The sequence below is a fragment of the Jatropha curcas genome, chromosome 7 (assembly GCF_041381405.1).
Source record: "Jatropha curcas cultivar XTBG-Jc1 chromosome 7, XTBG_Jcur_1.0, whole genome shotgun sequence".
Taxonomy (NCBI): domain Eukaryota; kingdom Viridiplantae; phylum Streptophyta; class Magnoliopsida; order Malpighiales; family Euphorbiaceae; genus Jatropha; species Jatropha curcas.
Genome location: NC_143157.1, coordinates 28,693,054 through 28,718,689, shown reverse-complemented (window position 1 = coordinate 28,718,689; position 25,636 = coordinate 28,693,054). Strand labels below are relative to the sequence as shown.

General features: G+C 36.1%; 8 protein-coding genes across 10 annotated transcripts; 3 read left to right on the top strand and 5 right to left on the bottom strand.

Annotated features, from left to right (window-relative positions):
• The first annotated feature begins 735 nt into the window (after nt 1-735).
• LOC105631864 (proline-rich nuclear receptor coactivator) lies at nt 736-2,134 on the top strand. Its single transcript, XM_012214066.4, has one exon. The coding sequence runs from the start codon at nt 1,023-1,025 to the stop codon at nt 1,647-1,649; it is 627 nt and encodes a 208-aa protein (XP_012069456.1). The 5' UTR covers nt 736-1,022; the 3' UTR covers nt 1,650-2,134.
• Nucleotides 2,135-3,394: 1,260 nt separating this feature from the next.
• Nucleotides 3,395-4,266, top strand: LOC105631865 (protein DMP2). Its single transcript, XM_012214067.4, has one exon. The coding sequence runs from the start codon at nt 3,480-3,482 to the stop codon at nt 4,053-4,055; it is 576 nt and encodes a 191-aa protein (XP_012069457.1). The 5' UTR covers nt 3,395-3,479; the 3' UTR covers nt 4,056-4,266.
• A 453-nt stretch (nt 4,267-4,719) lies between these two features.
• On the bottom strand, nt 4,720-6,629 carry LOC105631866 (DNAse I-like superfamily protein). The gene is made up of 4 exons (XM_012214068.4): nt 5,604-6,629; nt 5,313-5,520; nt 5,101-5,230; nt 4,720-5,016 (listed from the first exon to the last, which is right to left on the bottom strand). The coding sequence occupies exons 1-4, from the start codon at nt 6,470-6,472 to the stop codon at nt 4,754-4,756; spliced, it is 1,470 nt and encodes a 489-aa protein (XP_012069458.1). The 5' UTR covers nt 6,473-6,629; the 3' UTR covers nt 4,720-4,753.
• An 809-nt stretch (nt 6,630-7,438) lies between these two features.
• On the bottom strand, nt 7,439-10,079 carry LOC105631867 (tRNA/rRNA methyltransferase (SpoU) family protein). 2 transcript variants are annotated; one of them, XM_012214069.4, is made up of 4 exons: nt 9,728-10,079; nt 9,537-9,638; nt 9,188-9,314; nt 7,439-7,981 (listed from the first exon to the last, which is right to left on the bottom strand). In XM_012214069.4, the coding sequence occupies exons 1-4, from the start codon at nt 9,932-9,934 to the stop codon at nt 7,767-7,769; spliced, it is 651 nt and encodes a 216-aa protein (XP_012069459.1). In that variant the 5' UTR covers nt 9,935-10,079; the 3' UTR covers nt 7,439-7,766. The 2 variants fall into 2 exon arrangements, with proteins under 2 accessions (XP_012069459.1, XP_089580099.1); XM_089723973.1 differs by having other exon boundaries at nt 7,439-7,972.
• Nucleotides 10,080-10,317: 238 nt separating this feature from the next.
• Nucleotides 10,318-16,954, bottom strand: PPDK (pyruvate orthophosphate dikinase). Its single transcript, XM_012214070.4, has 19 exons — nt 16,601-16,954; nt 16,275-16,331; nt 15,733-15,966; nt 15,465-15,602; nt 15,103-15,265; nt 14,776-15,011; nt 14,539-14,667; nt 14,219-14,398; nt 13,993-14,130; nt 13,672-13,836; nt 13,417-13,578; nt 13,233-13,322; nt 12,716-12,854; nt 12,163-12,340; nt 11,701-11,830; nt 11,438-11,566; nt 11,092-11,229; nt 10,803-10,972; nt 10,318-10,680 (listed from the first exon to the last, which is right to left on the bottom strand). The coding sequence occupies exons 1-19, from the start codon at nt 16,844-16,846 to the stop codon at nt 10,638-10,640; spliced, it is 2,865 nt and encodes a 954-aa protein (XP_012069460.1). The 5' UTR covers nt 16,847-16,954; the 3' UTR covers nt 10,318-10,637.
• Nucleotides 16,955-18,563: 1,609 nt separating this feature from the next.
• Nucleotides 18,564-23,229, bottom strand: LOC105631870 (putative E3 ubiquitin-protein ligase RF298). 2 transcript variants are annotated; one of them, XM_012214071.4, is made up of 4 exons: nt 23,028-23,228; nt 22,701-22,745; nt 20,307-22,467; nt 18,564-19,275 (listed from the first exon to the last, which is right to left on the bottom strand). In XM_012214071.4, exons 3-4 carry the CDS (start codon nt 22,458-22,460, stop codon nt 18,733-18,735), a joined length of 2,697 nt encoding a protein of 898 aa, XP_012069461.1. In that variant the 5' UTR covers nt 22,461-22,467; nt 22,701-22,745; nt 23,028-23,228; the 3' UTR covers nt 18,564-18,732. The 2 variants fall into 2 exon arrangements, with proteins under 2 accessions (XP_012069461.1, XP_012069462.1); XM_012214072.4 differs by lacking the exon at nt 22,701-22,745 and having other exon boundaries at nt 23,028-23,229.
• Nucleotides 23,230-23,903: 674 nt separating this feature from the next.
• LOC105631871 (Cox19-like CHCH family protein) lies at nt 23,904-24,712 on the top strand. The gene is made up of 3 exons (XM_012214073.4): nt 23,904-24,126; nt 24,208-24,253; nt 24,403-24,712. Exons 1-3 carry the CDS (start codon nt 24,016-24,018, stop codon nt 24,456-24,458), a joined length of 213 nt encoding a protein of 70 aa, XP_012069463.1. The 5' UTR covers nt 23,904-24,015; the 3' UTR covers nt 24,459-24,712.
• An 84-nt stretch (nt 24,713-24,796) lies between these two features.
• Nucleotides 24,797-25,632, bottom strand: LOC105631872 (peptide methionine sulfoxide reductase B5). Its single transcript, XM_012214074.4, has 3 exons — nt 25,444-25,632; nt 25,149-25,305; nt 24,797-25,069 (listed from the first exon to the last, which is right to left on the bottom strand). The coding sequence occupies exons 1-3, from the start codon at nt 25,536-25,538 to the stop codon at nt 24,920-24,922; spliced, it is 402 nt and encodes a 133-aa protein (XP_012069464.1). The 5' UTR covers nt 25,539-25,632; the 3' UTR covers nt 24,797-24,919.
• Between the last annotated feature and the right edge of the window lie 4 nt (nt 25,633-25,636).

Genomic DNA, 25,636 nt, shown 5'->3' with positions numbered 1-25,636 from the left:
ATTTCTTCATGAATATAAATTATTATTATTATTATATATTTTGGGCACTGCCAATAGGGACCCTTAACTTAAAGTTGGCAGCTGCCTGTGGGTTTTCAAAACCGGAGTTGCGTAGAAAGCTGGACACTTCCTCTTGCCTCAATATTCAAATACCAAGAACATAACACCAAAAATCCAACTGAAACTTCAAAAGGCTATTGATTATTTTACTGAAACTTATTAATCAAATCGCTTTTGTTTTTTTTTTCTTATTAATCGCTTTTATATGTAAAAATATGAGTATTTTAAAATGTTAATATTAATTTCAAAAATTAAAAAAATTATAAATATACCCGCAGCACAACCATGTAATTACGTAAAGAAACCAACTCCATACAATATAAAATCAATGATTCTCCATTATCAATTTATCACAGTAGGGTCCCACACGTATGGCCCCCAAATAGACAAAAGAATTAGAGAACCCGACAACTAACCCCTGCAGCAAAGAACGTCGTTACCTACTGTCCAAATAAAAACTTCATTTGTCGTTAACTCCGTTAATAATAATAGTCGTAGGCCCCACCCTCCTTTTAACGTAGACCCATTCAGGTCAGACTCAACCGAGAAGCCTCTCTCTCTTAAGTCTTAAGTTGACGAAACGACGCGTCATAAGGGCTAAGAAGGTCGGTGCGAACGCTCCCACCCGACCCCACCTCTTTCTAATATGGCTTGTCTATATATTATCTCTCTTCCTCATTTCTAGCCACACCTCCTATATCAGAAATCTCTGTAATAAATACATAATCACCACCAACACGATCCGCCCCCATCTTCTTCTTCTTCCTCCTCTTCCTTTTTCTCCCATGTGAGGAGGAAAGAAGCCAGAGAACGAGAGAGGAACAAATCTAAAACTAGCGAAGAACAGCGCAATCAATTCTGTATTTCATGATGTTTATATAAATTTTATTTTATTTGAAAATCTTTTCATTTCTCTCTTTGTTCCTAATTTAATATCATTTTCTGGTTAAAAACAACGACACATGGGGACTGAGATTTTGAGGCCTCAGGATTGTTTAATCGAGCGGATCAGAGTTTCTCCTTGTCGCCGGAGGAATTATTATTATGGAAACTCTTATACTAACACTAAGACTTATGACTCTAACCCTAGATTTAACAGAAAGCCGGTGGTCAGATCAGAGAGGACTGACCAGAGAAAGCGCCAGCCGGAGCCACCGTTGATCTCGAAGAGGTCGAATTCGGTTGGTGATTTGAAGATCTCGAAAAACCATCACCAGAATCATGGCTACAAAAGCAGCCACAATCTCGTTATGGAGAAGGTGACGATTTTGCGACGAGGTGAGTCGCTTGATTCGAAGATCCAGAACAGCGAAAACGCTGCTGCTTTGAAGAAGGATCAGGCCGGAGATGTTGTCGTTACTGGTACGGATCGGTTGGGTCCCGACCCAGGAATGTTAGCGAAGCAGCTCAGAATAGCTGATATCAGATCTCCGGTTACCGTGAAATGCGACGTGTACGCAGGTTCGGCTTTTGCAGTTTCGCCGGCCCCGAGCTCGCTCCCGTTGCCGTCGTTCTCGAAGAAAAAACAAGTTTCTTTTGACGACTCAGCTACCAGAGATCTCAGGCGTTTGCTTCGTCTCGACTTTTGAGATCGAACTTTGCTCGGGTTTTTCATTGAATCAGTTATCTCTCTTTACTCTTATCATTTTCGTCTCGGTTACTTCCCATGGATTTTCAAGATCGGATCCTGCCGTGAATTTTTTTGAAAACGGGAGGTAGATCTGAAATTTGGGAAAAGTACAGGGACGAATTAGTTAAAAGTTATGGTATCAAATTGTAACATGGTATAATCTGGGGTTTGTGTATTGGGGTTTCTGGGTAATTTATAAATTAATATGGGGTTTAAAAAAAATGAGGAGGGGTGGATGTTGTAATATTTGGGAAATTAGGTATGGGTTGCGGAGGTTGTGATGGGGACGAGGAAGAAGAAGAAAAAATTATTTTAGAGAATATTTTAATGTGTATTGTGAATTTGTCGAGGACGGTTTAGTCTTTGTGTATTGTAAAGTAAGACGAGAAAATTAGGGAAAAATTTGAAGATATCTTATAAATATCATTGAAGTTTTTTTCTCTCTCTTGATCTTTGTTAAATAACAGCAGATGATTAATTATTTCATATGGCGCTTTCAGAATTTTTCAAATAAGCTCATTTAAGTTTATGAAAATTAAAAAATTAGATATTATAAGGTTATTACGTACGTAAAACAACTATTAAAAAAAGAAAACAAACCTATAAGTTTCCTACACGTGTAATGAAAGCATAAACTGATATATTGGAATGAAGAACCCTAATGAACCAGTTACGAACCTCATTTGTTTGTATGACTAAACAAAATTAAGCAATTAATTTAAGGTTAAATTACTAATCACTGGGTTTGAACAAATGTACATTTTTGACTTTTTGTTCTTTTGACTCCACATTAATTTACTCCTTCGTGTGCATGCATATTATTTTTTTTTTTGTTATAATTTAAAAAAATAAATTTAATATAAAAGATTTTATGTTTTTACATTTAAATTCTATCATATTAAATTATAATTTTTGAAATTTGGTGTAAATTGGCAACAATGGAATAAATTGTGGACCTGCGTCGCCATTGGGAGTTTGCTGAGAAGAAATTGATGAACATCAATAGCAGGTTAAGCAAAGAAGGAAGAGTAGTCTGACTGGTCATTTTTTCTAAATTAAAATAAATAAATAACTCTTTAGAAATGATAGAGACAAATTAATAATTAATTAAGTAGGTTAATTCAAGTCGGTTTCAATTCAGATCACCAGGACTATATACTGGCTTCATCGCAAAGCAATTAATTAAAGATACGTATGCTGGAAATAGAAATCTTTCAAGCATTGATTCATTGCTGAAAGAGCAAAAGGTTACCGTTAATGTAAGAACATCTATTAAGCTCATCATATGTAGTTTAAAAACGAAAAAGATTGAACAGCCTAAATTTGCATGTTATGGAGATAATTAAATGTTAAGCAAACTCTTACAAAGTCTTTTAATAATCTTTTGCTTAATCTAATAAAATAATCCTTGAATTGGAAATGTTGAACGTATGCAATGCCATTTGTCCATCCCCAATTGGTTGATGCTCTTGAAACAGTTTTTAGTTTGATTTTTTTTTTTCTTCTGCCATGTTTTTGGAATTTATTTAGTGCTCCAGTTTCAAAAGATAGGATTATAAAGGAAACCCAGTAACACCACCTACTTCGAGGAGTGAAAGCAAACCCAATATTCAGTTGCAAGAACCATTTAACGTAGAAGCAACCATCTCTAAACTCTCTCTAACTTATCTTTTTAGTCCAAATATCTCTATATATTCCTTCAATGATGTGTTTCAAGAACCATCAAAAATCAGAACATAACATTTCCTTTCAGGTTTCTTGGGCTTTCTTCGTAGTGTAATACACAAAAATGGCCAAAAACAGCTCAAACTCCAATAACTCGATCAAAGACAAAACCTTTTCAGGATTCGGCAATCTTGTCAAGCTTCTTCCAACAGGAACAGTTTTTATATTTCAATTCCTTAATCCTGTTTTCACCAACAATGGTCAATGTCATCCCATTAACAAGTACCTTACTAGCATTCTGATAGGGTTTTGTGGGTTTTCTTGTGCATTCTCTTCTTTTACTGATAGTTATATTGGTAGTGATGGATTAACTCATTATGGAGTTGCAACTATTAAAGGGCTATGGCCACCTACTAATTCTGGATCTCTGGATTTGTCTGCTTATAAGCTTAGAATTGGTGACTTCGTTCATGCTTTCTTCTCTGTTATCGTTTTTGCCGTACTCTCTCTTTTAGACTCTAATACTGTCGAGTGCTTTTACCCTTCTTTTGAGTCTACTGAAAAGACTCTGCTTATGGTGTTACCTCCAGCTATTGGTGCTATTTCAGGTGCTGTGTTTATGCTTTTCCCTAACAATCGCCATGGAATTGGGTACCCTTCTTCTTCTTCTTCAAGCGACTCTTCTTCACAGAACTCCTAGTTTTTCTAATTAATTGTTGGTGACAGAGTTTTAATAGTTTTCCTGTTTGTTATAAAATGTTTGTAAGAAGGTTTGGTTTCTTGAAACTTGTATGATTGATTCAAAATGAAGAGGAAGAATAATATGATTCCTCTTCAATTATGTAATAATGAATTAAGTTTGTCATTAGTCCATAATTTGTTAATCAAGAAGTAATGAAGCTTTTAATTTTCTTCTTCTAGCATAATAACATTTCTTTAATGTAAAATCAAGAAGCTATTATGATTATTTTTGGCTATTCATGACAAGATTTTTGTTTGAATTGTATTCTGTTTGTAGATTCGCTACTAAACGCTAAAGTGCGATTCCAACTAAGCTGTAAGCATGAAATCCTTGTGGTGTGGTTAAGGATTAGTTTAGATCTCTTCACAAGAAACTAAAACCAAAACCTAACGCAAATAGAACCAAGTTTTGCTTGGTTTTTAAGGATTTTGTTGTTGTTTTAAGGCAAAAATTGCCAATACAAGCAACCAAAATCTGAAGAAATATTATAAAACTTCTTCATGCAGCAATATGAACCTTTATCACATATTAATCTCTATCTGACACACTTTCTCATGTCAAAAATATTGTAATTTACAAATTAATGCATTTAACGATAAACCATTTTCATTAGAGACAGTAATAATTAAATATAATGTTTATCTAAGAAGAAGCTTTCAGGTGTTTAACTTCCATATAGCTTTACAAGGCCAAGGATTTGTTATCCTAACAACTTTCTGCTTTGCTTTCTGGATTTTTCTAATTGCATTCCTTTGATAACCTTCACTTACTTTTACGATCTCAGCTTTAACTATATGATGATCAGAGGTGCCTTTTGATGAAACGACAGAATAAGATCCTGGAACAAATTTATACGACAAGTCTGCTGATGCCAAAACGTAATCTACTCTTGTGCCATACTTGCACGTTCCTTGAACATCTACTTCATCAGATTAATGAAGAAAAAAGAGGTTAATGTAAGAAACTAACACGCAAAGAAGCCAATACAAGGTTGTTTACTTACTTTGGCCTTTGGCAATCATGACTACTGGTTCACATTCCCCTGCAAAATCCTTTGCATCTATGTACTCTTTTCCTTTTAGAAAGTTGGTTACTTCGATTTTTGGCCTTGGCTTTCCAATGTCCTCATAGTACTAGAAGTTTTATTTTTACATCAGACAGCATATACGAAGATGAAAAATGGCTATCAAATAAAATCTGTCAAAGGAAATTTACCTTGACAATGTCCATCCATCTCTCTGGAGAGTAATCTGATCCTGTCAAAGAGTTAATACCTCCTGCTAATATGTGAGGAGAGTTGCTTGTTTGCATTATTGAATTTATCTGCTTCATTCTCCAATTTTCATCTAAATGGTCAAGCTGTGTACAATAGAAGTCTAATTCTCCTGCCCAGGGAACATTAATTGTAGCCTTCAGTACATTCCTGCATTGCAACAAACCTAGTTAAATGATTTATCATAAGCAGTATCAATCTCTAGCAGACTAATAGAAATTTCTTGATCAAACCTGAAATCTTCATCATTGGCAATTTTTTGAACTTTCCATCTCTTAATTGGCCACTTTGATAAAATTGCATTTCCATATTCTGGTGCCCAGCTTTCAGCAAACACATATTTCATTCCCAATAAAGCGGCCAAATCAGATAAAGGCCTCATGCCTTTCTCTTCCTGTGCCTTAACATCTTGCAGGGCCAAAATATCAGCATCTACTTCTTTAAGCACTTCCAATATGCTTCTGCTGTTTTTCGACTTCTCTTCACCTGTAAATTGAGTTAAAAAATTTGCAGGCAAACACACAGGAGACCTCAACACAACACTGCTTCTGTAATTTCTGCTGGCAATAATATTTGATGATTCCACTTTTTCATCTTCTATAAAGCTAAGTAATTTACTCTGTGCTAATGAAATCTCATTATGAGGAAGGTTAATCGAAACTTTTTTTTGCTGCGGTAGCTGCTCTGGACTTGTCTGCAGGCTGGTATGCAAAGGAGACTGCTTTAGTATACTCTTGGGATGACAGTTCAAAGACTTGACCTTAGCATCCATCTCCATTGAGTTCTTAAACATCATAAATTCTTCATGTTCTTGCCCCAGAATGACTGCTTCCTCAGTCTTTGGAACTGCAGGTGCAAGAGAGAACATGGCAACATTGAATGTGGCAATTCGAATTGGTCTTTCACAATCAGAAGAAGACTGATCAAGTTCGCCATTTCGATAAACAGAAGAAGATTTATGGATTCCAGGTCTCCATTTGCATCGGTCTTTCGTGGTTTTTCCAAACCTTCTTATAATAACTTTTGGCTTTGGACGTTTCCATATCAGCCACCTTATTCTTGAGCAGAGCTGGCGCAGTTTTTTGGTCACTCTACTTAACATGTGAAAAGATAAACAAAAATGGCCTGCTGCAAGATTCTGGATCTTTTAATCAAGGCTTCTTCAGTTCTACCTTAATTACGCTATAATTTGATGTGCTATAACTCTACTTCATGTCAATACTAGTCATTTTTAGAACTAGATGGATGGAAAAGTAAGCAAGACAGGAACTTCGGAGTAAAAAACATTGTGGTAGTGAAGAAGTAGTTAAAGAGACAAGAATGCTTTCTAACTGCTCCAAGAAGTGGGGTAGAGGTTGACAAAAACAGCTAAATTGTTGAGCTTCTTTTCCAACACCACCAACTGCTACCAATCAAACTCAGAATCTTATTTCGTTTTGTCTAATTGGAACCTACCATGTGTAAAAGGAGACATCAAACATGACTTTCTCCAAGTCTCATAGACTATAATGACTTTAAAGAAATAAATAAATTAGCTTTGCGTATCAATAAAACTGAAATTAATTCTCTGGGTAGGTGCTTAAGCCCAGATAATTATATCTATAATGTTGACTAGCAATGTAAAAGTGAAGCGTTCATTTCATAAATAACTATGTTGACTAGGATTGTTAATGGTGGTTTCTTAGAAGAATATTTTTGTTCGTAGTGGGAAAAATGAAGGCCCAACTACAGATCCACTATATTCAATGCAGAATGGGGCAGAGGACAGTGATAGGCATGTTGGGTCACACTCACGCGTCTATAGTGCTAAAATTTATTGTTGCCTTTCCAATTCCAAGTATGCAAGTGAAGGACCAGATTGCCGTTTTGAACCGGCTAAATGAACATTTATGAGTTCAATTATATTGGCTTTCATTTGAAAAAAAAAAAAAAAAACAAAAATGGATTGATGAAAAAAAAAAAATTGCAACTTCAGAAGAGAGAGAGAGAGAGAGAGAGAGAGAGAGAGAGAGAGAGAGAGTGTGTGTGTGTGTGTGCACGAGTTAACTCAGTACAACCAAGAAAAAACTGACAAAAATGAGTCAGCTATTTTATCGGTAACAGATACAAAGCAACATAACGGTAGTGTTCATTTAATGATAGTTTGTAGAACTTTCCTTTCTATGATGCTTTGAGAACCCCCAAAATATGGTGCTCAAGCAATTTCAAAAACACTACAATTCAAACTCTTCAACTTCAAGGGTTAGCATGCACTTTATCTGCACTAATCAGCTGCGGCTCGCTTCTGCTACTCTACAACACTGAGGTACAAAATCCATGACCTCATGCCTTGTGAATTTCAGGACAACAATGTGTTGAGTTCTATCCGGTTGAAAAAATGACACTTATGAGTTCAATCACTCATCATTAAACAAAGCATCCAGAAGGTTTGAAGCTGAATCTCCATTTCTCGATTCATCAAAGAATCCATTAGAGGCATGTTCTTTTCTAGTTTTTCGCTCTTCAATGATGGATTCTTCTGTTTCTGTGCAGTACTTTGCCTGTTTCACGGGTCTTTCTGCCACAATAAACTTATTTCCCTCACGAATTCTCTCAGAAAAGCCTGCCCAAACTGAAGAAAACCATGAGTGAGAATTTGACAAGTTAATTGCAGGGAAATTACAAATTACATGCAGGGAAATCCTATTTGAGTTTGATTTCTTGGCTATATCAGGTTGATATAGAACAAAAACAATGTAAGAAACTGAGAATAGAAAATTAAACAAAAAAGCAAGCCCAGATGCAGATATGAACAACTGGATACACATGCATTGTCACAAACTTGTAAAGGAAGTAAAAAAGAAGCTGAGAGAACAGAAAGAAAACCTTTCTCAAAATGCTATATGTGGAATACATGCCTAAAATGATGAGAATTTTTCATTACAAATAAATTGCTAACATGAACATTTTTAGGTTCATTAAATATCATTTTGGGTGTGCCTCAACACAAAACACATATGCAAGGTGTTTAGTCAGTCATTCACATTAGCAGTAGAAAAAACTAATAAAACATAAGTCTGAATAACTTTTCTAGAGAATATCTGGTTACAGATTACTCCTCAACACATAAGTGTGGTAACTTTTTCAGCGAATATCTTGTTACAGATTACTCCTCAACACTTATTTTTTCCCATATTAATAATGGAAGCAGAAAGGTTGAGCATATTCAAGTTACTGAAGTGGAGAGAATAACAAGTAAACCTAGATTAATTTGGGGAAGCTGTGAAAAAAGATTCAGTGGCATTTCTAAATATGTGAAGGCAAATAAGCCACATATGACACTAATTAAGACAGTATTAAGCTTCGTTGATTAAATCTATTACTACTAATTAAGATGACGAAAAATTTTGAATTGGTTCCATTATTGAGAATCTCGTGGACTCTGTAAATGCATTCTATACTAATTTATAGATCCTAGTTCAAAAGGAGCAGTAAAGTCATGAATGCAAAATCACAGAAGGCAAACTGACTGAGACAATTATGCTAGTTAAAGAACAAAGTAATCCATTAAGCAGTGGCCAAAAAAAAAAAAAAAAAAAAAAAAAATGCAACAACTACTACATTTTAACTAAAGAAAATATTCACAAAGAAAATTAAAGACTAATGGAAAAAACTTGATTTCATAAATGGGTTGAGGATTCTTTTAGAACAGATTATATAGTATTAATCCATACAACCAAAAGAACAAAAAACATAAGCATTACAGATAACCATTCCATAAGACATCTTACACTATAATCCAATTCGTAAGCTCTAAACTAACAATTTAGACAATTACCTCCAAAATGATGCAGAACAATGGAAGCTGCTACAGTAACATTTAATGAGGCCGTACCACACCCATATTGTGGGATATAAACAAAAAAGTCACAAATCTCACATTCTTTGGCAGATAGGCCTGTTCCCTGCCAAAACAAGCATGCTTGGATGATGTCAAACTAAATTCGTTCAGGTAGTACACAGCTGGAAATTTTCCCGCGTATGATCAAATATAAAGCAGTTGATTAACTACCAGCAGTAAACTGCAAATCAATTGTTAAAGCACTGAACTTTCAGATTTGCACGTAAAAAATTCCTATGCTTATTGAGAGAAAAATAACGTCAGTGCAAAAATCAAAATGGGTCACCTCGTTGCCAAGAAGGAAAGCCGTACTCTTATTAAAAGGATGCTCATTTACAGGCAAAGCACCATCAGCAATCTCCACACCACAAATATCACAATCCTTCTCCTATAGATAGCAGAACATGAATACAAAACTAGAATCCCCAAATAAAACCCTAGAAACAAAAAAGGACAAACTTTGAGAGTTAAAGGAACCTTGAGGAAATTCCGGGCTTCAAGGAGAGAGTGGAAGTGGCGGAATCGGAGGTGAGAGGTGGAGCCGTGGCTACCAAAGGCATTGAAGTCCCTGCGGCCCACAAGAATAAGCTCCGTCACGCCAAATGCTGTGGCGCTTCGTGCTAGTGTGCCAACGTTGTGCCTCTTCGCTATGTTGTGCACCACTATGTAACTTTCTATCCCCATTGTTTCACTTCTTTTTGGATTGAGATTTTGCGTTTTATTTTATTTTATTTTTTTTAACACTTCTAGGGTTTTTCTGAAGAATATTGATGGAGAGGGGACGAGCAATTGAATTGAAATTGCAGTTTAAACGCTGTCGTCGAACGACGGCACGTTTTTATCCAACTAATAGTATGATTTAACCTAGAACGACGTATAGAAGACCGTTTATTCCACAAGTAGAATCACGTGTCAGTTCTCCCGGTCTCATTTGAGCACTGAAAAGGCTCTTGTCGAACGACCTGACGTGCTTACTCAAGTAATATGGTTTAAGCAATCAAACGACAGATAGTTCATCTTTCTTTATATCCAAGGATGCCTACGACCGGTCTCTTATATCAGCAATATGAACAAAATGAATAAACCTTTTTACATTACATGTATTTCTTGGACATCAGTCACATTACATGTAAATTATTATTGTACAAATATTAAATAGCAGCTTTGTCTATCTACAATGGAAAGCCTTTATCTCCTTTCCCTTTTATAATTTATTTACAACTTTATATATAATGTTGTTCAGTGCAACCTTTTATTTATTTTTTTATATTTTGATAGAACTATGTCTGTGGGTTTGTTATATATATTTGCCAAATAATTTTTCTAATTTACAACTCATAAAACTGAGGGTGACATGTTGATGCAGCTGCTGCTCCTGAACTTTCTGTCAGACAGCAGCCTGTGCTGCTGCTAGCCTTGCAATAGGAACCCTGTTAAGTAAATGTAAATTTTTTTTAAAAAAAAAAATCCAATCCTTACAGTTATAGCATTGTAAAACAGCTTTAAAAAGTTAATTAAAAAAAAAAAAAAAAAAAAAACACAAATTCCAAACCTGAATGGAGAACATGAAACATAATCCAGTCCAGCCTCTGCAAAGAATGCAACCGACGAAGGCTCCCCACCATGCTCTCCACATATTCCGACCTTCAAGCTAGGCCTAGCTGCTCGGCCCTTTTCTGTCGCAAGCTTGATGAGTTGGCCAACACCTTTCTGATCAAGTACCTATCAACAAAACAATTTGATAGTTATTATCAAGCAAACAGCTTCAACTATTTCTGTTAATTTTCAAACTAAAATTTTTTCTTGAATTATAGTAGTAACAAGCAAATAACACAACTAACCTCAAAGGGATCACTTTGCAAGATGCCTTTGGATATATATATTGGAAGAAACTTCCCGACATCATCTCTGCTATACCCAAATGTCATTTGTGTGAGATCATTGGTCCCAAAGGAAAAGAACTCCGCTACTTTTGCAATCTGTGATTATCAAATGGAATAGAAATAAGACAAAAGAATCAAAACAGAGTATCTTCATCCTAGTTTCAAGTTATTTCTTAGGAAACAGTCTGATAAACATTGGAAGTTGATTCCAGACCAAGAGCTGGAAGCAAAGATCTGCTTCTTCTCGTCGGTCTGCCTTGTGGCTCCTGTAAGATCAATTACAGGAACATTTCAGTCAACATACCTCATCTGCAACCAGAGCAGCTCTAGGAATCTCAATCATGGTTCCCACCTTAAAGCTTAAAGTGACGCCCATCTCAGAGAACACTTTATTTGCAACACTACGAATTAAAGTCACTTGATGTCCTAATTCCTGATGAGAAATGTCAAATGTTAGGGAAAGCAGATAAACATATTTTATCACAGTTTGCACAAATTGTTATTCAGAATAAAAGATTAAAAGACAGAAAAAAGGGGAACAGGGGAGAAGAAATAACAAAGACATGCCTGAGGCGTTCCAACAAGGGGAACCATTATCTCAGGAAGAACGGTAACACCCTGGTTGCTCATTGTGACAGCAGCCTGAAAGATTGCACGTGCTTGCATTTCTGTGAGTTCTGGGTATGATATCCCTAGCCTGTGGCATCAAAAATAAAATTCCACTTAGTAACAATCAAATAAGTATATATGTGCATGAGTCAGAAGATTGAGATATAGGTTGCAGACAAAAGTTATGGAGGATCAATCCATATTCTGAAGCATAGCAAAGAACTTGAGATGGAGACACATTCATTCTCACTTGTGATGCTTGAGGGCGCACTATGGAATAAGCACTCAGTAGCTGTGTTCTATAGGGAACCCGGTACAATCAATTTTCATACAAAGATTTCAACTTACTGAGCTTACTTCATGAAATATATATATTTGAATAACGTTAGATTGAAAAGCTCATAGGAAAAACTCTCAAACCTGCAGCCTCGGAAACCAAGCATAGGATTTACTTCTGATAATTTCTCGATTCTTGAGAAAACTTCATCTTCAGTCATGCCAGTCTCACTAGTTAGTTCACCTACAATTTGCTCAAGGTCACCTTCTGGCAGAAATTCATGAAGTGGAGGGTCCAACAGTCGTATTGTTACTGGAAGGCCTGAGATGCCAGAGACGCCAGAGACTAATCTTTAAACATGTAACTAATAAACCAAAAGATGTGAGCAAATGCTTTACTTTTTCTCTAGTGGGATACAAACCTAAGCTCTACCCACCCATTTGCACCTTGAGCTACAGCTCGGAAGGTAGAATTTATGATGAAATGCACACCAAGCAATAAAACACCTGTGATCTTATGTCCAAAGTTATTGATCCTATGTCTAAGCTCTACCCACCCATTTGCACCTTGAGCTACAGCTCAGAAGGTGGAATTTATGATGAAATGCACACCAAGCAATAAAACACCTGTGATCCTATGTCCAAGTTATTGGTCCAGAAAGAAGACAATGAGATCTAATACAGTTGTAGAAAGTACCATCCATTGCTCGAAAAATTCCCTCGAAATCTGATCTTTGATAAGGTAGTAGCAGGTCCAGTGCTGCCTTCCTCTGCTCTGTTGTAACTGCCATTATCATCTTTCTCACAGCCTTTATCCTCTCATCTGAAGCAAAGAACTGAAACATCCCACCACAGAGAATTGAAAAAATAACAAACAAACTTTAAGCTGACTGTATCGCAATAAAAGAAAATCGACATCCATAAGAAAAACTAAAGAACATTGAAGTTATGAAATGTTCCAATTTAAAAAAGAGGCATAAAATATATTTTGGCAGGGTTATTTTGACTCATTTAAAATTCCGTCAGAGCACAATATACAATTTAATTCCATGGGACTACTGATTAACCCTGAGAATTTGGCAAGACCAGCAATAACTATAATTTGTACAGGTTCATTTATATATATATGCAAAAGATGTGAAATTTCCTTTGTTTTAATTTTCCTGTTATGCTGGGTTGGTCACGATGGTGATGATGAATGAAACAATAATTACCATGTGCTCTGTCCTACAAAGTCCTATCCCTTGTGCACCATTATTTCGAGCTGTTAGGGCATCATCAGGAGTATCAGCATTTGCCATAACCTGTTGCAGCATCACATGGCCAAATCAGAAGACATTTCAAATTAACAAATATTACTAGAAAGCAAACTCCCAGATTTGGAGGGCAATATAGTACCTTGATGCGTCTCACATCATCAGCCCAAGACATAAATGTCTCTAAATCACCACTTAGAGCTGGAGGAGATAGTGGCTGTTTGCCCCGTATCACTTCTCCTGTAGACCCATTGAGTGATATCCATTCTCCTTCATTAATGACCATATCGCCAACTACAACAACCTGCATTATCAAACCAACTAAGTTAAATCTCATAGAATAGTCACTTCACTGAACTGATTATTATATGTGGGAATGAAGAACAAAAGAATCCACCTTCTCATAATCATTAACACGAATATCAGAGCAGCCAGAAACACAACATTTTCCCCAACCGCGTGCTACAACAGCAGCATGGGATGTCATCCCACCTCTAGCTGTCAATATCCCAGCAGCTGCATGCATACCTCCAACGTCCTCTGGACTCGTTTCTGTCCTTACCTTCAACCATGCAGAACAGTGATTTTCCTTGTCCATTCATTTTAGCATTTGCATAAATAAGCAATCAAAATATGCTGGTCTTTTGCCTGACATTGCAGGGGACTACATCTGTTGTCAGCCTAAACCATACTAAGACTTCAAGGAGACTGAACATACCAAAATGACACTTTTCCCCTGTGCATGCCATGCTTCTGCATCATCCGCACTAAACACAACCTGCCCCACTGCCGCCCCCGGAGATGCAGGCAAGCCCGTGGCGATCACTTTGTCTTTGTAAGCAGATGGATCCTCAAACTAGCCAAACAAAGGTTCGATCACACAAGTTCAACTCCTACTTGCTAAGGCCATCAGAAATCGGATGTTATAACAAATAAATATGTACCTGGGGATGAAGAAGTTGATCGAGATGCTGTGGCTCCACCATCTTGATTACATTGCGCTTATCAACAAGTCCTTCATTAACCATGTCAACTGCTATCTTCACTGCACCTTTACCAGTCCGTTTTCCTGATCGGCATTGCAACATCCACAACCTATTATCTTGAACTGTGAACTCAATATCCTGTATATATCAGAGATGACCTAGCTTATATTTTTTGTGCTCTATAGAGACGTGAATAATGTTTGACCAAAATATTTATATATTAATAAAATCATGACTAATTGATCAGATCATCTTGAGATAGGAATGAGAATTTTTACCATCATATCTTTATAGTGACGCTCTAGAATTTCACAATTCTCCACAAGCTCCATGTAAGCTTCAGGCATACAATTTTTCATTGTATCCAAGTCTTCAGGTGTTCTAATTCCAGCAACTACATCCTCTCCCTATTCAGAACTACCCATCAGCTAAATTGTCAATACAGTACAAAAGTTTCTATATTTATCAACCATATTGCATGTAGATTTAGAAGGACTGGGACTAATGCGTATAACCTGAGCATTAATTAGAAATTCCCCATAGAGCTTCTTTTCACCAGTGCTTGGATTTCTAGTGAACAGAACACCTGTTCCTGAAGTATTTCCCATATTACCAAATACCATGCATTGAATATTTACTGCCGTTCCTTTCAAGCCAGTAATTTGATTGATGCTCCGATATTTAATGGCCCTTGGGCTGTCCCAAGAATCAAAAACTGCTTTAATGGCTAACTGCAGTTGCTTTTTTGGATCTGCAAAGGTTCCAGATTGACTAGCAACAGCTTAAAATTTGCTGCATCTATTTTAAAATGAAAATATTAACGTTATTTTTGGTGTACTTACCTGAAGGAAACTCTTCACCAGTAACTTTAACATAAACTTTCTTATATTGCTCCACCAGTGCTTTGAGATCGGCGGCTGTTAGATCAGTATCAAGTTTGATCCCTTTTGCATCCTTCATTTGTTCCAACTTCTCCTCAAACGATGAGTGTGAAATTCCCATCACCTTCAAAGAAGCAAAAGAATGTTTCTTCAAATTCAGAAACAGTGATAAAATTGACACGAAAATAACAATAGATTGTCTATGCAATATTTTTCATCTTTTCTTGACCTGGATTTGATGAAGAATTATGCGGAAGTGGATCACAGTAACATAGAGAAGCTAAAAAGTGCAGATACACCAACATTCAACAAGGGCCACTTACAACATCTCCAAACATGTCTAGAAAACGTCTGTAGGAGTCATAAGCAAAACGCTCTCCACTTTTTGCACTCAAACCAGCAACCACTTCATCATTTAGTCCAAGATTAAGGACAGTGTCCATCATGCCAGGCATTGAAATCTTAAAAACAGACGAAATCATAGTAAGTACATGAAGTTGTCTAAACAATCTGAAAGTTAAATAGTCATTAAATCACTGTACTTGACTATGGTTTCAGGAGTCTTATGGCTAAATCTTTCCAAACTCTTACCGCTGCACCAGAGCGAACAGAGAGGAGGAGAGGTTTAGAAGGATCGCCAAGGGTAGCTCCCATGTTGTCCTCTACAATTTTCAAGCCTTCCATTATCTCCTCCCACAAACCTTCTGGTAACTTTTTCCCACACTGCTGATATTCTTGGCATGCTTCGGTTGATATGGTGAGGCCAGGAGGCACTGATAACCCAATGCTTGCCATCTCTGCCAGGTTTGCTCCCTTCCCTCCCAACTATAATAAGCACAAGCATAACTCCATGTAAGCGAATGAACTTGCAGTTTGGAATTGCTTATCTATGTAATATTTCAAGATATATACAAGACTCAAGAATGTTATTGCATTCAAATTAATCGGACAGTAAAATCAAATGCAAATTCATTCCAACCATATTCTGTTAGGTATAGATGATGCTTGGATAATGCATGTTCCTTGACACTGTATTTGCATTGATGGAAGTAGACTAAAGAAAAAAACATAAGTGTAAAAATGAGAAATCTTTAAATGCATTATTCCTTAATTTGAAAACAGAAACTATTTACCAAGGACTTCATGCTCTTGTTGCCTTCACTCTTTCCTTTGCCAAAAGTAAATACTCTCTGTATTAATGAAAGAAAAGAAAAAGTTACAACCTTGAAGGTTGAAGCTTTACAAACTATTTGGCAAGCATTTAAAATGTATAATCAAATCCAATATAATAACAGAATTAGCACAACTAAGAAAAATTGAAATTAATTCCTAAAATTATTATTTTCTAAGGATTTTTTTTAAATCCTTGCCTATAAACTTAAATATTAGCTTAATTACTTTGAAATAATATCATTAACATTATCTTTGCTTACTGAATACTTCTCCAACTTAGTCGTACCTTTTTGGTAGTCGGTGCTGTCGGGTCTGATACCGGACTGAGAACTTGTGCTCGGATTCTGCCACGTAATAACGGACTATATCTCTTGGGGGAGACGATATTAGAATTCCGGCTGAAGTGTAGAATTGAACGGTTTTCCGGAAAAAGAAGATCACTCCGATCAACATACTTGGCGTGGAATAACCTTTGCTTATTACAGAAATCCGGTACAGTTCTGATAAGCATTCCTTTCATTGTCGAAGACATATTTTTTTCTCTCCTGATCGATGATGTATTCTCTGTTTTCGAAGTATATACTATTGGACAAAGAGTAAGAGGCCAGAGCTGCTTCGAAAAAGAAATGGCGGTTAATTTTTTTTTCTTGTTTGTATTTTGTATTTAATAATTTTTTGAAAACATTAGATGAGAGATATGAGTGGACCATAAATTACGGTTATAGCGGCTTGTTGCGTAGCTAACAAAATTTTGACCCTCTAGCTGACCGGTTTGTCCCTATCAAGGTGAATCAACTGAAATAACTGGCATTTCTACCAATTAAATTATATATTTAGATTCAAATTTTATCTTTTAATACTTAAAAAAAAATATCGAGTATAAAATTTTTAAGGAAAGAATATTAATGATAAAACTATTATAGATTTATTAAATAATCTCTTCAAATTAGAGAAAATAAAAAAAATGTTACTATTTATAAAAAATTACGAAAATAACCCTGTAACTATCTCTATCATAATATCATTTTCTTTCCTTCACAATTTGATTCTTTTCAAATAATGGTAACTAATTTTATTTTACTTTGGATCCAAATAAAAGGTGAAAAATTACAATCCTTCATAATTGTTTCTCTTATTTTTCTTACTTGTTAATTTTGTTTCTTCTACTTTTCCAAATATTGTGCTAAACCACACTGGACTGTGGCGCACCAATGAGTGAATCCATCCAAACTACGTGGCGTCTACTGAGATTACATGTCATAACCTTTTGAGAAGGAGTGCTGACAGCTGACAGCTGACAATTCGCTGGTGCAAGGGATAAATTGAGAAGTTATCCGTGGCACGCAAAATTAATAATCATTTTTTGGTCCTGGAGAATCCGGGGCTTTTGCATTCCAAAAAGAAAAATCTCTGGAAACTTCAGGTTATCAGATATTTTTGTTTTCATTTATGTAATACAAAATTAAATTTCTAGTCATTTAAATTTTGGGGCACAACAAATCGTGCATAAGATAGATATTAAACACGGAAATCAAATCACACACTGCTGATGAAGAGATTGAAGTGGCGAAAAAGAGGTTGGCACAGTGGGGCCAGTATTCTCACAACGGAATATACTTTGAATCCAAAGGAATAGTGCCACGTGGCTCAACAATGGACACATACTTTGAAATGCGATCCTGCTCTCTCCCTTCTTATCTCTGTGCATGTATCAATCTCACAACTGTCGGGAGATCCTCCGTTCTCATGTTTCATTTTCCCAGAATAATTTTTTTTTTTTTTTTTTTTTTTTTTTTTTTTGTAAATATCCCCTCTTCGTGATCTTCTTTGATGGAATTATTTTACATAAAATTGTAGCATATAATCACAATCGGTATTTAAAAAAAAAAATTGAAGAAATAAATATATAGCAAATTCCTCTAAGTAAATGAATTTTTAAATTACCATGTTGCCTCAATTCCCCTCCGACTACCTCCCATATAGGAAGAAGTAGACTCTTCCGACATAGCAATTTCCATACTCAATGCTCAACACCATTCCATCCCAACGAAATCCATAAAACTTGTATACCAATCAAAAAGAAAAAATGTAAAATAGGTTATCCGTCAATCTAAACTGCCTGTAATATAATAATAGTATCTATTATGAGATATTGGAGGATTCTAAAATCAATTGTTAAAAGGAATTTCTCTCAAGTGAAGCCATAAAGTGACAGAAAACAATAACAACAACAACAACACAAAAGAATGTGTGAGCAAGCAGTGCATTACCCTTGCATTGTAAAATTCTCTTAATTGTTAAAATATGAAGCAACTCATATGCATTATTCAACTCAAATGAGTCCCACAACAATTATTTAGAGCACTCAAAACCAACCTCAAGCCCGTCCAACTCCATTATTATTATTATTATTGTAGGCTAAGGACGGGCATAAACTACAGGAATACGGCGTTGTATAGGACTCCTACATGAAGGACAGTCCTTCATTCCCTGTTTCTCATGTAGCTCATTGCACATTGTGCAAACCACCTGATGGGCACAGGGGAGAAAAACTACTGACATCTCTTCTGAAAGGCACATCACACATTCTCTTTCTCGTTTCACCCCTCCTCCCATGGTGTACTCATTGAAGTTTGCAACAACCATTTCTGAGAAATGAGCCAATAACTCCTTCTGGGCAGTATTATGTTTGACGTCTGTCACCCTGCTTGCATAGCTTTCATTGATGCCCCTTCGTAGTGCTGCAATTTTGGACGAATCGGTCTTCAATCTCAATTGAGAGATTTCTTTTTCAAGCCTCTGAATGTCATCTTTGTATTTCTGCAAATTAGTTTCTGCTTTCAATTTGATCATATCCTCCTTAGATTTAGTTGAAGCCTCAATCTGTTCTCTTTCTTTTCTAATTGAATTGGCTTGCAGAATAAGTTCTTCCTTTCCCTTCTCTTCTAGTTGCCATCTAGCCTGTATATATTCATTTTGTAAAATTTTCATTGAGAATGAAACCGATAATAAAAAGAGATATAAGCTATTAAAACAATCTGCCATATGTTTCACAAACACTTCAGTTGAATTCCATGACAATCTACAAATCAAACCTTCTAAGAACAATCAAAATTTTGCTCATTGGGTGAAGCGATCTAGCTAAAAATATAAAACAATGCCTAAAACATTTAAGAAAACAAATGATAATAAATGGCACAAACAAATTAGAATATGCTAAACACAAGAAGACGTGTATGTGCAAACCAATTTGAATATAAACACCAGGCAGAATTTGCTTTTATGTTAGAATAGAACTTTGCTTTTACGTTAGAAGCACCCAGCAGAATTTGGAAAGCGTAAAAAATAACAAATAAAGTAAACAATACAACTGTAGAGACACTCTGATGAAAAAATTTTGATCAAGATATGCAGCAGGTCATGCCAAAAGAAAAGGAATGTCTTAATGAAGATAATACTAAGAAATTAATACATATACATCTACATCACCTTTGTAACAAGACATGCCACTGTTTGGATATGAGATGTGTCATTGCCTTTACCAGAAGAGAAGATGCATATTCAATGTCATATGAATACATGATTGCCTCCCTGTGTGCTTGCTTACCATTTCAATTTGACTTTAGCACAAGATATATATATATATATATTCTACGCATGTCCCCATGGCACAATAACTGTATGCAATATATAGCTCTTGGAGAGAGAGAGAAAGAGAGAGATAATGAAGTTTGATTTAAAGTCCAGCTCATGCAGCAGGTATTAATCTAATCGGACAATGTTCATCATTCTACCCAAATAGATATGTTTTTCCAGTGTCAAGGCCTCTATTTCACTGCCCACCTCGTCCAATGATTGGCCTAATCTACCTGTGTTAATGCTGTGTTTAAAAAATAAAGCGACTAACGGACTACTATTCAAAAATATCCCACATGTAACCTCAGAAGAAAGATGGGGCAGAACAAAATTGGTATAACTGCTCAGAATCATACCTCATGTTGTTCCTGTAATTGTTTAGCATGTTCTAAATCCTGCAGTAACTGTGCAACCTTACGTTTTTCAGTTGCAAGTTCTTCCTGTAAAAGAGTTTTCTGCTTCTCCCACGACTGAAACTTCACCAATGTCTTTTTCTCCCTCTTTGATACTTCCTGACAGCTTGCAGCTGACTCAGCTGCTCGCAGTTTTGCAGCCTCCATCTCTTGCCTCAGTGCAGCATTCTCGACCTCAAGCCTCCGGACAGCAGAATTGGCTCTCTCAACCTGCCCACCAGCCTTGCATAATGCATTTTCCATCTCTTGGAGCTTCTTCACGGTGCTGTCCTCCAGATTTTGTTTCTCCTTCTTAAGCCGTTCAACTTCTTCTTTCTCTTGCCTAAGTGACTTAAGTTCAGCCTTATCCTTACTAAGCCTCCGAGCAGCCTGCATCACTTTCTGATTTGCCCATTCTGTCCATTCTTGAAGCTGATTTTCAAGTTCCTGCACCCTGGGAACCAGCTTCACTATAATTTCATCTTTTTTATCCCTTGGAACCCATTGGGCCAGAGATTTATCATATTGTATCCCAGTATAACCACAACTAGGAGCCTCGGCATTAGAATTAGCGGGGACTGAAGCGTTGTTGCTTTTTGCATGCAGTGAAAGAGACAGCTCAGTATCAGTAGCTGACAATGCAGGTGGACTGTTGAGTTCAGGTAATGTAGGTGTTGTGTTCACGGGAGATAATGTAGATGGGATATTGGTCTTGGGTAAAGAAGAGGTTGTATTAGAGGTTTCTAAACTAAAAGATGCTGAGTAAGAGGATCCAGGATTGCTAGAAAAATTCTGGCTTCCATTATCTTGAGGCACATCAACTCCCATTACCTTGCTCAATCTTAAAGAAGCATTAACAGCAGAGTCTGAGACAGATTTCAATTTCTTATCCAGTATTAAGCCGCCCAAACCACTCAACTTTCCCGATCTTGACTTAGGCCCATATGTTCGGTAGCCCTTCTCCAGATGGAGTGACTTCTGCCGAAGTATGTACTCTCTCTTGCCACTAGTAGATTGGACCTTCCTACTGACTATAAACTTTTCTTCCAATACAGGAGATTGAGATGTTCCTGCAATGTTGAAAGATTTATCTGACGAATCAAAGGTAGACATTGATCCATCTTTCTCTGAGACCAATCCACTAAGAACACCAGGGTTCTTCAGTTTTGTCATGTTGGGAACTCCTGTCGTATTTCTGGAAGCATCAGATTGAGAATTATGAGAACAAGAAACGGAAGGCTCTGATTTACTTGGATTTGGGAGACTTAATTCGGTACATTTGGCTTCTGCTTTCATCTGGGGTTGGATGGGAACAGAGGAAGCCCCAGTCAAAGCCCCATCAGAAGAAAAACCACTCAAGGGATCACCATCCATTGCACAAGCATGAGAAACATTCATGTCACAAATCAATAAGCACCACATTGCATCTCCAGTGCTGAAGAAAGGCCTAATTTCTCGGAGAACACAAACCAATTCTGCCAATATATATTTCTCCAACTGCTGTAAATCCTCAAAACAGTGCTCCCTTGAAGGATCAATCTCTTGACCATTCTTAAGAAATGCTAAAGTATTATCAACAATATTCGACATTGTGTCTTTACAACCATAACAAAGGCCAGACCTCAAAACAGCCCTAGTAGCAACTTCTTCAGTATAACCACAAGAAACAATTTTTTTAATGGAACTCTTAAAGATTGCATCCAAATTGCTTAACACAAGTTCTTCTAGCTGGGTTTCTGTAAAATCGCTCCAATCAGCATCATGGGATTCTTTTGATTCTAATTCCTCTCTAGGATGGCTCGTTCCAACCTCAGATGATCCTATGGCACTAGACAATCCAAGGTCAAGCTTCAATCCATCAGAATGGTCTTGGCTAACACCACACAGGTCACATACACTGGATGGGCCATGAACTGGGGTAGCTTCAAATTTCTCAGCAGAGAATTCATAACCTGAGCATTCATTTTGAGATGAAGGCATAATCTTACTGGGGTCGCTCAAAGGGGGATCAGCTCGGAATTTTCTCTTATTTCTACTCCCTTTTTCTTGGACCGATACCAATGGTGTCACTTGACTGCTACAGCTACTACTATTGGCTTTAGCGACCATTGATGCCATTTTTCACCTGCAAAAGTTTGATAAGTTTCAATTCAATTGTCGAAGTCATTGATCATATGTCTGTCAATCCTCAATGTAACACTAATTTAATGAATCAAAATAAAATAATTGAGCATAAAACTTAAAATTCAATGTCAAACCCGAGCTCATTCGATCATCTACTGATGACAAACACAAAACAAACCATCTAAACGACAAAAATTCATTTCTACATTAAATGGAGACGAGAAAAGGATGTACCTTTTTATCTCTCTATCAAACTTAATGAATGAAAAAGTTCAATTTCTGCATCAAAAATCGCAAATCAATAAATAAAATAAGAACCCAGAAAGAAAAACCAATAACCAAAACATTAAAAACATACCCAGTTCACAGAGACAATATTTCTACATTGACCATATCAATCTAAATGATAATTTAAAAATTGCGAATCAATTAATAGATCAAAACGGCTCAGATAGAAAAAATCGAAGAAATGAGGGAACACGCAAATTATAATATCAAAAGATCAACGAAAAAGTTTGGGATTCTGTGATTCACGATTAAAAGTGGACGATCGACACCTACCCGGATTTATCAGCTAATTGTTCGAGTAAAATCAAAGGTGCAGGAGACGAATCTCTGAACATAGAGAGAAATATATGAACATGAAAATATATATGCTGGTTTATTTGTTTTTTCTTTTCCTTTTATTTTGGATTTTGATTTTCTTTTGATTTGCCCTTCTAGAGGAGAGTAGTGAACGCCTTTCACTCTCTGTATAAATAAATAATAAATAAATAGAAATATGGCCTTCGTGAATTTTCTTTTTTTATTAAGTGCTAGCTTAACTCAATAACCATGGTTAGACACAATGACCCTAATTATCCATGGCTGTCTTAAAAGGATGAGAGGAAAAAAAAAAACACACGTTTGAAGAAAATTAGGCATCCATACAAATTATCCGTAGGAAGTCAATTCAGCTAATTCATTTAAATCAAACTTGATGTATCCATAAAATATTATCAAATTTCAATTTATTTTTAAGCCTTATATGTTTTTTTTTTTCCAATTCTATTTCGTGAGATTAAGTATTGAATACACAAAAATAAAGTACGAAGTGATAAATTTGTAAATGATCACTGTAATTTTAGAGATTCGAAATGTTTTTATTTGATAATGAGTTTTAATGGAATTTGTATCAAATCGAATTTAAGTAACTTAAATTACAACCCTATTTACAAAATCAAATATTAGATTCATAAAAAAAAATTATAGAGAGGTGCAGTCATAATTTGAGTTAATTATAGATATGTAAATATTATCTTAATAAATATTTTAAAATATATTATAAATTCTAATAACACATTAATGTCATATTTTCCTTCCATCATATATTCTACTTATTATATTTATGTCCATAAAGAATCAAAATTAAGAATTCTATTATTGTTTTTTCTTTTGTGTAATTTTATTTAATACACAGAGCACATTGTTAATCGCCGTTGACTATCAGTCCGACCACTTTTACTTAGGTTACAAGCGCCAGCGTTTGAGACAACGGCCGATAAAGAAAATGAACCAACAATCGCCAGCGCAGCCACCGCTTCACCAGAGCGACGCTGACGATGACGACGAGAACGTCAAGCAGCTAAAAGAATGCTCCTCCCTCTACCTCTCTCTGCAGGTACTCCACTAAATGACTATTCGATTTTCAATTTCACATAATTGCTGATTTGAACAAACCATTTTTGTTCCCTTGTCATAGGATTGTCTCATCGACAACAATAGGAATTGGAAATCTTGCCAAAAAGGTGAATTTTTATTAGAATGCTTTAATTTTGAATGATTCATATCCATGGACTTTTGTTTAACCTTAATTTCATTTTAATTTTATTACCTCTGGATATTAATTTTACTTTTCAAGTTGTTGACACATCTTGTTTGTTAAAATGCCTAACAGAAGTCCAAGCTTTGAAGGCCTGCAACGAGAAGAGGAAGAATGACAGAGGAAAGTGAAGATATTTCAATATAGGATCTTTTTCTTCTTTTACTTTATTGATGACATTCTTTTCCCCAACAGTGATGAAGAATTTTGCAACGTTTCTCACCTGAAAATTCAATTTAACGCCTTGATTAGTGTGAACTTACAAATTCTGATCCTTTATGGCTTTTGTTTTGGGGGAAGAACAATTACAATTGCGTGTATGGATTAATGCTAATCAGCTTGAACTTGTCGTTTAATCTCTAATAATTCTCGTTTTGAGAGAAAATATCGTTTGTCTTAAAAAGAGTCCATTACAAACATAATGAATAACTAAACAAAAATTCAAGATATATATATAAACAAGCTAAGATCATCACCCAACTCTGTCCCATATATTATTGATATAGGCTCAACAAATTTAACAATAGAAAGACAGAAGCACATCAAGTAAGAGTCTTTTCACAACAATATTTATCATCTTCACATGTGAAGACTAATTTCCAGGAACAAACTTGATTGAAATGCTATTAACACAGTGGCGTTCGTCTGTTGGAGTTTTGAATCCCTCACCCTTAAAAACATGCCCCAAGTGACCTCCACAAGCTGCACATGTAATCTCAGTTCTCCTCCCATCAGGATCAGGCTGCAAATTCAAAATCCATTCGTTTTATCTCCATTAAAGATCCAACAAAGGTGGAAGAAAAAAGAATATCGCAACTTACACTCCGATTTATGGCTCCAGGAAGACCTTCAAAGAACGCGGGCCAACCACAGCCAGAATTAAACTTGGTACCTGATTTGTAAAGTGGTGTTCCACAACCAGCACAATTGTAAAATCCTTCACCAAAGAATTTATCATATTCTCCTGTGAATTTCAACCTGAGAGATACAATCGAACTATATTAAATATCTTATGGAAAGGAAAAATGATAAATCTCTCAAAGATCAAGTTTTTGTTATGGCGAACGTCTCAATTAGGATTCATTTAGTAGTAACTATAAGGAATTTAGGGTTTACTCAGTTCCTTTCTCCCGAAGGATGTGAAACTGCTCCGGAGAGAGAATAGCCCGCCACTCTTCCTCCGTCTTCTGGATCGAACCCACTGCAGCCATAGCCGAGCAACTGCAGTAGCGTTTTTGGTCTTCAAGCAGAGGTGATTCCACTGAACTGGGACAGTGAGGTCAACATAATTTAAATTCAGAAATCAGCC

Excerpts from the sequence above, each read along its gene's own strand:
- LOC105631864 (XM_012214066.4), top strand. The coding sequence starts at position 1,023 with ATGGGGACTGAGATTTTGAGGCCTCAGGATTGTTTAATCGAGCGGATC.
- LOC105631865 (XM_012214067.4), top strand. The coding sequence starts at position 3,480 with ATGGCCAAAAACAGCTCAAACTCCAATAACTCGATCAAAGACAAAACC.
- LOC105631866 (XM_012214068.4), bottom strand. The coding sequence starts at position 6,472 with ATGTTAAGTAGAGTGACCAAAAAACTGCGCCAGCTCTGCTCAAGAATA. Across the intron at positions 5,521-5,603 it reads GCCAATGATGAAGATTTCAG|GAATGTACTGAAGGCTACAA; the intron begins GTTTGATCAAGA and ends GTTGCAATGCAG. Across the intron at positions 5,017-5,100 it reads CATGATTGCCAAAGGCCAAA|ATGTTCAAGGAACGTGCAAG; the intron begins GTAAGTAAACAA and ends CTGATGAAGTAG.
- LOC105631867 (XM_012214069.4), bottom strand. The coding sequence starts at position 9,934 with ATGGGGATAGAAAGTTACATAGTGGTGCACAACATAGCGAAGAGGCAC. Across the intron at positions 9,639-9,727 it reads AAGCCCGGAATTTCCTCAAG|GAGAAGGATTGTGATATTTG; the intron begins GTTCCTTTAACT and ends TGCTATCTATAG. Across the intron at positions 7,982-9,187 it reads TGTTCTGCATCATTTTGGAG|TTTGGGCAGGCTTTTCTGAG; the intron begins GTAATTGTCTAA and ends GGTTTTCTTCAG.
- PPDK (XM_012214070.4), bottom strand. The coding sequence starts at position 16,846 with ATGTCTTCGACAATGAAAGGAATGCTTATCAGAACTGTACCGGATTTC. Across the intron at positions 15,967-16,274 it reads ACAAGAGCATGAAGTCCTTG|TTGGGAGGGAAGGGAGCAAA; the intron begins GTAAATAGTTTC and ends TGCTTATTATAG. Across the intron at positions 11,567-11,700 it reads CCCTTGTTGGAACGCCTCAG|GAATTAGGACATCAAGTGAC; the intron begins GCATGTCTTTGT and ends ATTTCTCATCAG.
- LOC105631870 (XM_012214072.4), bottom strand. The coding sequence starts at position 22,460 with ATGGCATCAATGGTCGCTAAAGCCAATAGTAGTAGCTGTAGCAGTCAA. Across the intron at positions 19,276-20,306 it reads AATTACAGGAACAACATGAG|GCTAGATGGCAACTAGAAGA; the intron begins GTATGATTCTGA and ends GAATATATACAG.
- LOC105631871 (XM_012214073.4), top strand. The coding sequence starts at position 24,016 with ATGAACCAACAATCGCCAGCGCAGCCACCGCTTCACCAGAGCGACGCT. Across the intron at positions 24,127-24,207 it reads CCCTCTACCTCTCTCTGCAG|GATTGTCTCATCGACAACAA; the intron begins GTACTCCACTAA and ends CCCTTGTCATAG. Across the intron at positions 24,254-24,402 it reads TTGGAAATCTTGCCAAAAAG|AAGTCCAAGCTTTGAAGGCC; the intron begins GTGAATTTTTAT and ends AATGCCTAACAG.
- LOC105631872 (XM_012214074.4), bottom strand. The coding sequence starts at position 25,538 with ATGGCTGCAGTGGGTTCGATCCAGAAGACGGAGGAAGAGTGGCGGGCT. Across the intron at positions 25,306-25,443 it reads CTTCGGGAGAAAGGAACTGA|GTTGAAATTCACAGGAGAAT; the intron begins GTAAACCCTAAA and ends TGTATCTCTCAG. Across the intron at positions 25,070-25,148 it reads CTGGAGCCATAAATCGGAGT|CCTGATCCTGATGGGAGGAG; the intron begins GTAAGTTGCGAT and ends TTGAATTTGCAG.